The following is a 14929-nucleotide window of genomic DNA, read 5'->3' as shown; positions in this document are numbered from 1 at the left end:
AAGGAATTGAGGCAATATACTAACCTTCAACACACTGTGCATTACCACTGAATTTTTGCATAGGAAGCCCAGACAAAATAAATATGTCTGAAATATTGTATTGAAAAGACATCTCCAACTGTGTTTTTCTTCTGACCCCTCTGGTGAGTTTTCCAGAATATGTGAGAGATAAACCAAGTAAATGGATAGGAAGACTCAATATCATAAAATACTGAATCATTTAGAAATTAGCACATTAATGTAATGCAATTCCAATAAAAATCCTAATGGGTTTTTCAATGAACTGAATAAGCTGATTGTAGATTCTAATTTTAAAGCCCCAAATAGACAAGACATATTTGAAGAATAAATAACTAAGGGGAGTTCCCTGGTGCTTTACTGGTTAGGATTTGGCGCTTTCACTGCTGTGGCCGTGGTTCAATCCCTGGGTGGGGAAATGAGATCCTGCAAGCTGTGAGGCAAAGCCAAAAAAAAAAAAAACAGAAAGAAAGAAGAAAAAAAAAAAAACGTAGGGGAACTTACCCATCCAACTAAAACAGCCCCAATAACCCTCACCTCCTGGTATTTATGCTCTTGTGTTAACCCCTCCCCTTGAATATGGATTTAGTGACTCACTTCTAAGGAACAGAATATGGCAGAAGTGATGGGATGTCACTTCTGAGTTAGACTATGTAAAGACTGTGATTCTTGTCTTGGGATCTCTCTCTTTCTCACTTTCTTTTTCTCCAGTCTCTCACTCAGAGGGTAAGCAAGCTGCCACGTTGTAAGCAACACTATGGAGAGACTCATGTAGCAAGGAACTGATGTCCCCCGTCAGCAGCCAGTGAGGACCTGAGGCTTGCCAACAGCCTCGTGAGTGAGCTTGGAAGTGGGTCTTCTCCCAGGAGAACTTTGACAGGACTGCTGCCCCAGTTGACCCCTTCATTTTGATCTTGTGTGAAACCTTGAGCCAGAACTACCCGGCTAGACCACTCCCAGATTCTTAACCCACAGAAACTATAATAAATGTTTGCTGTTTTTAGCTGCTAAGTTTTGGGGTGATTTTTTGTGCAGCAACACACAACTAACACATACATGCACACACATGAAAACTTGATTTAGATCAGAGCGAGTACTGCAGATCAATAGGGAAAAGGATGACTTTTTCAATGAACGGTGCTAGGACACCATCATTTATCTATGTGGAAAAAAAAAAAGGTAGATTTCTCCATTGCATACGATATAGAAAAACAGAAGACCAATCGTATTAAAGATGTAAAAGTGGAAAGGCAAAGCTTAAACATGTAAGGAATAAAATATCAGAGAATATCTTTATGAATTTATGGTGGGAATTTCTTAGTGAGATGTAAAAGTGCAAAATATAAAAGAAAAAAGTATCTTAACTAAAACACACCATAAAAATGTAAAAAGACAAACCTCAAAGTGGGAGGAGGTATGGGCAAAACATATAACGAACAAAGGATCAGAATCCATAATACGTAAAAACCCTTACAAATCAGTGAGGAAAAGGCAACTCAATAGAAAACAATGGCAAAAGAGAAAAATAGGCAGTTTACGAAAGAGGAAACACAAGTAACTAATAGGCACATGAGAAAATGCTCTAACTCACTGGAAAAGAGAAATGCAATTTAATATAAAAATGAGGTTCCTTTCATATGCTTCAGATTGACACAAACTTAATTTGTAGTCTATCAGTATCAAGTGTTGGTGTGAATGAGGAGCAACATTTGCTGGTGGAAACCTAAAGTATTACAAACACTTTGGAAAATAATTTGATAGTATCTAAGAAGTTAAAGACTGTACATCCTACCAAGTGCATATCCAGAGGATTATTGTGCCTACACTCTAACAGACGAGGTTTGAATAGAAAAAAAAATAAAACTTAAATGTCCTGCTGTGAGAAAATAAATGGTGTTATTCTCATACAGTGGAATAATGTACATAAGTGAAAATGAATGAATCTGAGGAACATATTCCAACATTGATAAATCTCACAAATAGAAATTAAATAATTAAAAGTTGCAGAAGAATTCACATGACCAACACAACTTTTAAAAAAATTTTAAACTCTGCAAAAATGTAATGTATTGTTTAGGCTTAAATACACATCCAGTAATGGCATCAGGAAGGGCCTGGGGAAAAAACAAGTCCAAACCCAAGAAAAATGATTTCCTCTAAGCAGCAATGGAAAAAGCCAAAGGGGAGGGATATACTGGAGATTAAATGTTTTGATGTTGTTTCATAACTTAAGCTGGATGCTGGGTAAATGGATAGTTGTATTATTCTTTATACTTCTCTGTATCTCTTAAATATATATGATATACTTTCCAAAAGCTTAAAAGTAATAAGCACCACATACAGAAACAAAACGAAAGACGGCAATAGTGGGGAAGGAATAGCTCAGAATAGTCACTATTTTAGAAAACACAAATTCCAAAGTTCCTTTTTGGTAGAAGGGATATTAGCTTCCTAGAGCTGCTGTTACAAATCACCAAAAACTTGGTGGCTTAGAACAACAAAACTTTATTCTTTCACAATTCGGGAAGCTAGAAGTGAAATCAAGTTTTTGGCAGACCTATACTCTCTCTAAATCTCTAGGGGAGAATCCTTCCTTACCTCTTCCATGTGTTCCTTGGTTTGTGGCAGCATAACTTTAGTCTCTGCCTGGGTCTTCACATGGTCTTCTTCCCTGTGTCAGAAATCTTTCTCCTGTTTCTATTCTAAGGACACCAGTCATAGGATTAAGGGCCCTCTATAGATTCAGGGTGATCTCACTCTGAGATCCTTAAGTTTATTTGCAAAGACACTATTTCCAAATAATGTCACATTCACAGACAGGTACCAAGATTTAAGACTTGGACCTATTTTAGAGGGACACAATTCAACCCACTGTCAGGTGCACATACCTGTTGTTGTTTTCTAAAAATTTTATTTATTTATTTATTTATTTATTTATTTATTTATTTATTTATTTATTTATTTATGGCTGTGTTGGGTCTTTGTTGCTGTGCACAGGCTTTCTCTGTTTGCAGGGAGCAGGGGCTTCTCTTCGTTGCAGTGCGCTGGCTTCTCATTGCTGTGGCTTCTCTTGTTGTGAAGCTTGGGCTCTAGGCACATGGGCTTCAGTAGTCGTGGCATGTGGACTCAACAGCTGTGGTTCAAGGGCTCTAGAGCACAGGCTCAGTAGTTGTGGCTCATGGGTTTAGTTGTTCCGAGGCATGTGGGATCTTCCTGGCCCAGGGACTGAACCTATGTCCCCTGCATTGGCAGGCAGATTCTTAACCACTGTGCCATCAGGGAAGCCCACCTCGTTTGTTTGTTTGTTTTTTGTTTTCTTTGTTGTTGTTGTTAGTAAAATTAAGATTAAGAAATCTATTCAGAGTATGTTTAAAATTCTTTAATGGTAGAGTTAATTTTCCTTAATGAACATTGTTTTATTAGTTGCCTAGGTCCCTACTGTCAGTCTCTTCTTTTTTCAGACTAAATAGGATGGACAACTAAACAGGGTATAGGTGTGCTGTTTCAGCCAGAAACCAATAATTCTGGAAGAAAAGCTCAAAGAATGAACTGTGGATAGTTACTCAATATTTATATATGTTTTACTTTTATGGCTGGCTACTTAAATTGTTATCTGGTAATAAGATCATGTGGTTATGTTAGGACAATTATAACAACAAATATTGACGATTTGTGTACTTTAATTGCATATTCCGTACAACATCTAGACATTTCCAGTTGGTTGTCTTGATGTTTTTATTTCTGTCGACAGTATCATCTTTCGGTCAATGAGGCTTGAAAGCAAACATCATGCAGGTATAGATTTTTGGAACAAGAGGGGAACTTACAGATTATTTCATCTCCTGAATTTCACTGTATACATGAGGACACCCAGGACTAGAACACGTTCACTATCTGAGTTTCAGAACTAATTTGTTGAGTTATTGGGTAGCACAGTCCCAGGACTAAAATTCAGGTCCCCTAATTACCACTTTAGTACTTTTTTTCCTTACTACATACACTAATACTAATAATTGGCATTGATTAAGCCATTACCATGTGCTACTGCTAAATGTTTTTATATACATTCCCTCACTGTATTTTCAGGGACATTTAATTCTTAGGGTCTTGGACAGTCTAACCATTCAATGTTTTATATATGCTACATGGCCTTTTCTTTCTATTAAGCCTCAAGAAAACCCTATGGAAGGTATACTTTTCCCATATCTCAGGCATCCTCAGGAGTGCTATCACTTGACAGATTCCATGAACCTAGTTTTCTGCCAGAGTTAATGAGACTATTGCATGGACTGCAGTGCTAACAAACCTAATGCCGTGATCTACATCTTTAGAACAAAAGCTCTGTCCATATTTAGTATTATTTCTTTAGAATGTATTTTGAAAACAAGAATTCATAGGTTAAGACATATGGATACATTTAAGGCTCTTTAAGGGATATGATATTCTGTCATTTATTTTTGACTATATCCAAATATATAGGTATATTTCTGACTGGGAAGATGGCAAGGATTAAACCTGCCACAAATCCAAAAGTGTCAAAAATAGATGATGACAGGACTTCCCTGCTGATTCAGCAGTTAGGAATCCACCTGCCAACACAGGGGACATGGGTTCAATCCCTGGTCCAGGAAGATCCCACATGCCATAGAGCAGCTAAGCCCGAGCGCCACAACTACTGAGCCTGCGCTCTAGAGCCTGTGAGCCACAGCTACTGAAGCCCGTGTGCGCCTAGAGCAGGTGCTCCACAAGAGAAGCCACCGCAATGAGAAGCCCACCCACAGCAAGGAAGAGTAGCCCCCACTCCCTGCAACTAGAGAAGGGGGGGGGGGGAGGCAGTAACGAAGACCCAACATAGCCAAAACAAAAAACGAAAACAAAAACAAAAACAAGGATGTTGAGACAAAGATGGACCAGAGAGAGACAGCACAACAAAGGACAGCAGTATCACATGAGAGGCCAGTGCTGGGCAACAGTGTGGGCCCAGATGTAGGCAGTGGATTGTCAGGCAGTTAAGAATTTGGGGCTAAGGACTCAGCATCTTTTGTAGCAAGCAATAAACAAGCTAGTCCTCCTCCCTGGGGAAGTGAGCAGTTGCTCCTCGGTCACACCACGGTCGCTGCACGGTTGCTTAATTGCCTACACACTAGCTAAGGAAACAGTTTAGGGTCAAAAGACAGGTCTTGCAGTTTGGCTTTCTCAGCAAGATGGACAGGGACCCTGCGGACCCACGGGGACCTCCTCGCCCCATAACCAACCTCATACTGTATAATCGCTGCAGTATTTCTTAATATGAATGGACCATGGCTTATTTAACTTTACTTGTGAGATATACCTACATATACATATATATATATTTTCAGTTAGCAGATCTTCCAGTCCTCATTTTAGATTGATCCTCTCTACATTCAAAGATTGACTTTAACACCCAGTTAAAATGGAGACCCATCACGCCTCGTCACGGGTAAAAGCAGAAACGTACTGGAAAGCGAGGGGGGATAAACTCTGAAAAGTAGTCAGTTGTCTTCCGTCCTTCTGCTCTCGATATTACCAGTCATAGGTTTCTGAGCAAACAAATTCAGAAGAAAATATTTACTGTTCTCTAGTGAGACACGAAGTAACTTCGGAAAATGTAAAAGTCATAGAAAACGTTGTTTTATACATCACTGCATTTCCGTGCCAATCCCCTCAAAGCACACCTTGGAATCCTCCCAAAGCCCCCACCCCCTCAAATATTCCACCTCTAGGCAGCTGCCCCTAAACAACGTTTCACTTCTCGGGCTCGTGGGGTGAGTGTCCCGGCCTGTGAGCGCGTGGCCCCGGGATGGGGGTGGGGAAAGCCCGCGCCCCCCGCGGAGCAGCGCCCCCCGCGCCGCAGCGCCCCAGCCCACACACTCCGCGGAGCAGCGTCCCCACCCCCCTCCGCGGAGCAGCCCGCGCGGGGCGCGGGGGAGCGAGCTGGCCCCGGACTCCCAACGGCCTAGCCTCGGTGGCCGAGGAGGCCGAGCAGGAGCCGCTGCCGCGTCGCTGGGGGCCGCCAGGCTGAGCTGAGCGGCGGGTGAGTGCGCCTGGCGGAGGCGCGTTGAGACGCACTCCCCACCCCGCTGAGGCCGGGCCTGCTTGCCTCCCCCTGGCCCGCACGTCCCCTCTCTTCCTCCCGACCTGCCCAGGTCTGGCCCCCTACAACCCCACCGGAGCCCCTGCCCTTGGTGAATCCCGGTCTCTTCGCTGAACGTCTGAGAGACGCCACACCCAGTTCCCTCTTTTAAGAATTCAAAAGACAAACAGAATGCCTATCCCTTCAGGCTTATCTTCTCTCTCCTCCTCAGCACGCACACCCCGAAAATCTCATCACTAAATTTGCCACTCTTCCCAAGCAAGCTAAGACTCTTCCGGCTTTCTTGCTAGAATACTCCCCCTCCCCCGTCCTCTCCTGACGGCTCTTCCGGCTCAAGTCAGTGTCAAAATCCCTGTCAGGTTTTTTTTTCCAGAAGCTTTTTTCCCTTGTCGTCTCTTTCAGCCCTTGGTTCATTCCCTTTTTCTTGACGTTGACCACCCGGTGTGTGTTTAACAGCCTGTCCCCTCCCCCACTGGTGCGTTTTGCTTTGGAGGGGCTTCTCGGTTGTATGTGTCGCCACAGCGGCCAAGCACGCAAAGACCCTTAGTCATCTTGAAGGGATGGGGTACAGAGATGGGCACAAGAGAAAGGGGTGTGGCTGAAATGGCAACTTGCCCCTGGAACTGACTAGGGATGACTTTGTGGACCTCCAGTGAACCTCCAAGATGGAAGAGAAGGGGTGGTGGGAATTGAAAATGATTGCGTGTGGCAGCAAGTTGTCTGGGGGGCACGCAGGAGGAGGAGTAGGAGAAGATGAAAAGGTGTTTATCCTGCATCCCCTCTGTGCGCTTATAGCTAGCAGAGTGTGAATATTTGGAGTAAAGACCTGCTTCTTCGTTGCCGAAGTCATCTTGTTAAATCCTAAAATTCCTAGGGAAATATAGGTTCTAAATTTTAAGTCCTACGATATATAGGGGAAAAATGTAAACACATATTGTGTGTTATTGTATATAATATAGAAACATATAATACAAGTAAAATATGCACATGATTATAATGTTTAGAAAAACAAAGTTATGTTAAGTACAACTCTTCCTCTACTTCTCTCATCCAGCCTTTTTCAAAGTAATCATTGTTCATAATTCGTTGTGTATCTTTCCTGGAAAGCTTTTAATATATTTTATCAAATCTAAACTATTACTGATTATAATCTTATGCAGTTACATAAATGGAAATTACATATTATATGTAGCAGCATAAAGGAAAAAATGTGAGGCAAGGAAAAAAGGTTGCCAATTAAACCTTCTTAAAGTGTGCATCTTAGAGTAGATGAAATACCATGTATATGCATACGTACACGTTAAAAATGTATACAATTGGTATACAATGCACTGTACTACCTTGCTTTTTTTCTCCATGTGACAATGTGTGTTTGAGATATTTCTATATCTGTATATATAGCTTTACCTCATTATTTTCATTGCTAATGTCAAAACTTTATTGAACGGAGTACTACGGAACAATTAATGGGTCCTTTATTAAGGAACATTTTGGTTGTTTCCAGGAAGTGTATTTGTTTTCTTGCTTCTTTTTGCTGTTGCAAACATGATGCATACATACAAGTATATGGATGTGTATATATAGTAAGCTAGTTTATATTTCCTAAAAATTTTTCTATTTCAACTATGTAACCTGTTAAAATTTTTGCTACAGTTTTTAGGAATTCAATATAAAACAGTTGTGTACATTTTCTAAGTTATAATTAAATAATTGCATCAGTCTTTGGGAGTGGTCAACTGCTATTTTATATTTAGAGTTCATTATATGCCAAGTATGATTTGACATTTGAAAACCATGTAGGAAAAGCATCTCAAATGATTTCATTACAGGAAGACTTCTACAGCTTCCCTGAGCAAAATCTCCCCAAAATGGTGGTGGTAAATTATTTATTTATTTATTTATTTAGAGCATCTCAGATATATGATTTACCTTAAAAACGTAAACTATAACAAATTACTTAGAAGTTACTTGTTCCTCAGTCATGATAGCCTTTAATACCTGGTTATCATTGTCATTCCTTATTGTCAGTGTGTACAGACTGACCATAAAGACTTCTATCTTCACAAAATAAGAGCTTATCCTGTCCTTAGCTTGAGATTTATATGTCAGCACTCAATTCATAGAGCATAAATTAAACTTTTTTCATAAAACATGTATTCTGAGAGGAGTATTCTAATAAGTTTCAGAAATTAAATGCTGGTTTGTTTTTTTTTTCCCCCTTAAATAGCTTCACATAATTCCTTAGGAAACAGATAAGGAGACACACATAGAGGTGGAAAGTATATGTATGTTATATTTAAATGTGTTTACCTGAATTTAGGCTGTAGAGTATCTTTATTAGATTACTGTAGGAGAAGAGTAACTCACAATGACTTCTTTCAGTGTATTTTATTTTCATCTTGGGGAATTCTTGATGAGGAGATTTTCAAACATGACCTAGGAGTGCTAGAAAAAAAGGTCTGAGTAGAACTGAGCCTGTTCCTTAACATGTTAACATTACAAATCTGTGTTTGTATGAAAACCACATTTTATTATTTATTTATTTTAACTGCTTCTGAATCCTTGCTATTTGTGGTCTTTTGAAAGAATAAATACAATATGGCATAATTCTAAGCACTTCCCCCCCCAAGCAAATTCTCCCCCTTCTGACCTCTCCATAATTTTTCATGGCTTTACCTCTTTACTTCTTTCTCTAGATTTTTTTCTTTTTGCTTCTTACTGAATCCTTCTTTTCCTTCAAGGCCGACTTACGTCCAAATCCTGCATGAAATCATCTTTGTCTATTTTGTTCACACTAATTTTTTCCTTTTCTAATTTCCTTTTCCAGTAGAACTCTACAATTTTACACTCTTGGTTGATTCGCAAAGATTACTTTATCTCCCCAGTAAGATTGTGAATTCTGGAGGACAAGAATTTGTTTTCTGTCTCCCAGAGTGAATGTGGTATCCCTGGGCACGTGTCAGTTATTCACAGTACTTTGAATGGCGGCTGTGGCACAGAAATGGAGGGAGAGGATTTCCTAGGTGTGTTTGCTTGTTTTTTCTTCTCATTACACTGTCTTCCTCTCAGCTTTCTTTCCTTCTTTTTCCCTTTCCTTTTTACTTGCTTTCAGTTTTCCTTCTCCAAGCCTATCAATTTAGCCTGACCTTAGTGATAGATACTGTTTAACCTAACTGGTGGTATTCAGGACTAACTTAAGTGTTTTTAGCTTTTAATATCCTATCATTGCAAGATTACAAAAGGCTGGGTGAACAAGGGGGCAAAACTAAATAGGGCCGTGATATATGATCTGAAGTTTAGAAAGATCAATTGGCTGTGTAACTGGATAAGATCTGTAACTTCTCTGAATCTTAGTTTCGTTATCAGTGAAAAGGGAGAGTTAAACTAGGTGATTTCTAAGGTTGATTTTCTAGTTCTGAAATTCTGTGCTGTGAATCTTAACTATCTGGAATCTCCAGGGAATTAATTGTATTGGGTAATAACATTTACTGAAAATTTGATCTGTAAATCTGTGCCAGCACTTAAGACATAGTTGCATTTTTAGATGGGAAACTCATTAAGATTTACAGTAAAACTTTCTTGATTTCTTAAACAAAATGTCATGATTCAATTTTAGCCTTTCCTGATGGCTTAAATAATAGTGGCTCTATACTGGCTTTAATAACTGTGTGTCTCTAGAAAGAGCATTGATTATCCATGGAGAAGCTCTCTGGCCCTCCTGAGCTCAGTCAGCACATGTATTTTACCATTTATTGAAATTAAATTTTCCTCTGGTTTCAGAAACCAGACAACAATGCCTGTCAATATCCTTTGAGAGAAGGCATGATTCTCTTACTGAGTAAAGTGAATTGTTTTGCAGAATTCAAAAGCATACATTCGAGCAGAGTGACAGGTAGTTGATATGACTTCACTAATGTGTATCATCATACTTGTTCTTGAGTTATTATAGATGGCACGAGCAACTCCACTAGGCCAGTTTCAAGTGTGAGAGTATTATGCACACACAGCTCCTGGGTATTGAAGATCTTTGTTGTGTCCAATAAGAAGTCAGAGATATTTAGTTACTATCCAAGCAAATTTACTCTTGTGTGAAAAAGCTAGACATTAGATTGTGGTCAAAGATCAAAGACAAAAACCAGGATTTATAAAACAGAGAGGACAAAGGGATGAGAAAAAAAAATACTTCAGGCAGTTTGAGAACATTGGTTCTTGTTTGTGGATGGGTAAACTGGTTAGCTGGCAGCTAAAAGGTCAGTTTGGGTCTTTCTGTTCTTGAATAGACCAACCTAGCATATCAAAGAAAACAATTTCAGCTGTTTATGGGTCCAGGAAAACCTGGAGGGGCAGATGTCAGGTGCAGGTTCCCGGCTCTCTCTGTGTCTGATGGAGGGCTGCTAGTGTCCCTTCATGAAGCACTATCTGACTTAGGCCAGCTCTGCACCAGTGTCCTCAGAATTTCTCGCTAGAAAGCCTCTTTATTTTCTTCTTTGGAACTGTCTGCTTTGGAATTTATTCTTTTGTTCTTCAAGTATTTACTGTTATTCTGGTTTCTGGATCTTAGCCATACCCCGAACGCCTGTTTATTTTGATGGGCGCTTGATCATTGTTCTAAATATGATTTTGTTTCTGTAACTAACATTTTCTTCCATCCCACTGGTATCCCCTAATTTTCCTGGTTATGTGCTCATGCTAACTTCCACACTCCTTTATAATTAGAGCTTTTCTGATTGACTAGGTTGGATTTATATTTTATATGATACCATTGCTTCAGTAAGTAGTCACGATCGCATTTTAGCATGAATTTTTTGTTTGGGCTTGAGATATTCATTTTGGCTGCCCAGAGGATGTTTTATGCTTTTTGGGAAGTCCTGGTTTTGCTCACATAGATGAGATGGCTGGACAGTTGAGTGTCTGATTGGTGAATTGTATAGTTGCAGAGTTCCCCCAAGCAAGGAATATTTCAGTTCTTGTAGTTCTTTGTCTGGTCTCTTGGATGAGTAAGTATCCTGGCGTTGATCACCAGTTGGTCCTTGAGTGGCTCTCAATCTTTTTTCAGCCCTTTTTCCATACCTGAGGACAGGTGTCCTCCCATCAACTGCAGTGGTTACTATGACAGGGATGGGATGTGTGTGGAGCAGCAGTCCCCTGGGTCATATCATAATCTAGAGGAGCACTTATAGTTTAAAAAAGCCCCTAGAGAGGGGTGTGTGTGTGCGTGGAGAGGGGTGTGTGTGTGTGTGTGTGTGCCCATGCACGCTGTCCCACTAAAAAAATTCTCATTCTAGCTCTGTAAACTTAGTTTCTTTAGATAATGCAGTATGTGGGAGGAATAAATTAACACATCACACTCAATGTAGTGAATAGTTTTAAAAGAAAACATTTTATAATCCTAGGTTTTGAAGTTTTAAGGTGGTCCACAGGTGGAAGGAGTGGATAAGATGAGTGCTGAAGAAGGTGACCCACCTCCTCCAGAAGAGGAAGCCCCTCCCTCTTCGGGAGAGGTAGCACCTCCTAGTTCAGAAGATGTTGCCCCTCCGGATCCGGAAGACGAGGCTCAGCCCCCTCAGGAAGAAGAGGCGCCTCCTCCTTCCAGAGAAGAGGCCCCACCCCTTCCGGAAGAGGCGTATGAAGAAGATACTATCTCTCTTTCCGAAAAAGGTCCTACTTCCTCTTTAAGTGATTATATGAATCTCATTCCTTCTGATGAAAGGATAGTTATGCCAGATGATGATGACCAGGATCCGAGCAGCGTTCGACCTAGGCCAGCGCCCCGAATGGTTCAATCAATGCTTTCTGATGTGCTCTCTCAGTCTTCCCACAGATCATCCAGATATCACCGAAGTATGAGTGGCATTCCAAATCTACAGGAAACATTAAAAGAGAGACAGGTTTTGCTTATAATACCATTTTTCATACGTGTCACTTTTGTCTCAAATATTTTGGTGATTTTTCCTCATAATTACAATTTTTACACATGGTTTTCATTCTTTAGGCAAGATTTAGAGATGCAAGGGAAAACCGAAAAATGAAAATTGACCCTTCATACAAATACATATTTGAAATTCTATCAGAGAAGCTTGGCCTGGACGTAGCAACTATTGAAGAATTAATTTTGGATTGCCCATCTGTAAGTTTGTCTCTTTTTTTTAATAATTAGAATGATTAAGAAGTGTTAAATAAAATTTAGTTATTTATTTTTGCTGTGTGAGGTCTTAGTTTCGGCATGCATGTGGGATCTAGTTGCCTGACCAGGGGTTGAACCCCGGCCCCCTGCATTGGTAGCTGGGAGTCTTACCCACTGGACCACCAGGGAAGTCCCTGTAAGTTTAAGTCTCATTATTTTTTAATTGCTCTTTGAGAAGTGATTGATTTAAGAAACTTGAATCATTGTGAACAACAAAACATTTAGAAAGAGAAGGTTGGGATTTAACTGACTAGAGAAGAAGCTTTATTTTACATAATTATAGCCAATTGGGTGATATTTCTAGTTTGGCCTACTATTGTGTAGGAAGGAAAGAGAAGAGTTGGCAACTAGAGTTGAGGTAAGATGCTCACTCACAATGGCTTCAGAAGTTAGAGGGATAGTCAAGCACAAGTAGAGTGATATTTTAAAAGTACAGGTTATATGAACTACACGTTGCAAATTATTTGGATAGAAAAACAAACTGCAGAAACAGAGCTAGGGAACAGTGACTATTGCATGGATGTATTCAAAAGCAACGAGGCGATTACACATGTCTCTGTGTTCCAGGGACAGTCCTGGATTATGCCTACTTTTCTGGCATAATTATTAACAGTTTCTCCTTTTACTCCAAAAAGGGTCCCAGTTTTGGATGATGTATTTATATGGTTACCCTAATTATAGTAATATATGATAAACTATGACTTTCATAGCAGCTTCCAGAAGCAGTGCCATAGTTTCTTTATAGCTCAGGTTCTAAATTAATTTTCAATAAAATTACTATTAGCTGCTTGAACTTTTTGTCATCTAGCAGTGGCCTGGGCTGGAGCTTCTGCAAGACCAGTGAGCCAGTACATGCTGGTGGTGAGCCAGTTGTCCCACTGAATGCAAGGGTGAGAGAGTTGGGTTGGGGTGGCATTGTGGTGAGGTTGCCATTATCAGGGTCCATACTCCCTGCTTTTACAGGGATCTGTGAATTTGGGCAAAACTCTTTAGCTTGATCTAGGAGCCAAGATTCTGTGGAATGGTTCCTAAAAGAGCCTCTCTCTTGCTTAATGCAGTATGTCACCGAGCTCTGAAAGCTGTCTGTCCTTCATGTCTTCCAGGATCCTTATAAAGCTTTAGAACTGGCAAACCCCTGACAGTTGAATGGGATTGATTATTTTCTTGCTCCCTTAGTGTGTTACAGTGACATGGGTATGTGACTGATGCAGAGAGATCAATAGCTCTGAGTTATTTTAATGGCAAAGGATAGACAAATGCATGGAGATGTGTACATAAAACAAGAGGTGCCACAGCCAGCAACTGGAAGTAGGATGGTTTCCCAGGTCATTGAAGTTCCCTGTGGGAATATGCATGTGGCCAAGGATGGCTTCAAGGACAAGGGGGCTGTTAGCCGAGTAGGCCCCCCAGGCTGAAGGACCCTGCACTTGGATTAATGGTCTCCTGTTGCCATCTTTTTTTTTCTAATATAAATTTATTTATTGGCTGTGTTGGGTCTTCATTGCTGCATGCGGGCTTTCTCTAGTTGTGGTAAATGGGAGCTACTCTTCATTGTGGTGTGCAGGCTCCTCATTGCTGTGGCTTCTCTTGTTGAGGAGCACGGGCTCTACGTGTGTGAGTTTCAGTAGTTGTGGCACATGGGCTGAATAGTTGTGGCTCACAGGCTCTAGAGCGCAGGCTCAATAGCTGTGGCACATGGGCTTAGTTGCTCTGCGGCATGTGGGATTTTCCAGGAGCAGGGATGGAACCCATGTCCCCTGCACTGGCAGGCGGATTCTTAACCCCTGTGCCACCTCTCACTGTCTAGCCTGCTGGTCAGGAAGTGGGAGCACCCAATGCCTGCAGACCCTTCCATTTGTCATTCCTGGGTCATGTCTTCAACTTTGGGTCGATGTGGTTAGGTTCTTCCTTTAAGAATATCAGGGACCAGGCCAGACATTGTTTAGGCTGCAAGGAATGGGAATCTAGGATTAAGCGAAGAGTCAAGCCAGGAAAGGTGTTTTGTTAAGAGTTCCTTGTGAATTGAAAGCCATAGTGGTGGGAAGATAGTATAGCCAGGATAGAAACCAATGTCAAAATCTGGGAAAGATTAGAGTGCTTATTTGGTTACATGGACAAAGCAAGGACATGTAGTAAATTGGCATCAAACTTAGTGGATGAGTGAGTAAGAAGATGGAACAAGAAGCAAGGGGTGGTGTGTTTTGTTGTGGTTGTTTAGGTAACTGAGTGTATGGAAAAGTTTTCCTTTTAAGTGAGGCCTGGTGTACAATCCTGAGCAAAAACAGTTCGTTAAAGGTGCCACAAAAGGATCAACAGCAGAAGGTGTGGTGGTTATTTTGTCTTCAGTTCGATCCTCCACTGTGCTCCACCTTGTTCTGTGGCCGGGAAGGCTGACCTCTCTGGAATGCACCACGTGGGCACCTTCGCGCTCTGGTCTCCATGTGGCTCAGTTTCTGGGAGTCACCAGCAGGAGGGCAGAAGGGAAAGAAGCCTGATCCCTCCCCACTTGGCCATGTTTCTGGCTGTGTCCACCTGAGCAGTCCCTCTCCCCCAGCTCCAGCTCTCAGCCTGCTTCCCGCAAGCCCATGCCCACCCTACTAAGGCCTTGAGGT

General features: G+C 41.0%; 1 protein-coding gene across 1 annotated transcript in view; it reads left to right on the top strand.

The window, feature by feature from the left end:
• The first annotated feature begins 11571 nt into the window (after positions 1-11571).
• Positions 11572-14929, top strand: part of DNAH8 (dynein axonemal heavy chain 8) — a 291803-nt gene continuing 288445 nt past the window's right edge. The window contains exons 1-2 of the mRNA XM_057698986.1: positions 11572-12021; positions 12126-12260. Of these exons, the coding sequence (XP_057554969.1) occupies positions 11572-12021; positions 12126-12260 (585 nt within the window). The remainder of the gene's footprint in view (positions 12022-12125; positions 12261-14929) is intronic.

This window comes from Hippopotamus amphibius, chromosome 11, assembly GCF_030028045.1.
Source record: "Hippopotamus amphibius kiboko isolate mHipAmp2 chromosome 11, mHipAmp2.hap2, whole genome shotgun sequence".
Lineage (NCBI taxonomy): Eukaryota > Metazoa > Chordata > Mammalia > Artiodactyla > Hippopotamidae > Hippopotamus > Hippopotamus amphibius.
This window is presented reverse-complemented; position numbering and strand designations above follow the sequence as displayed.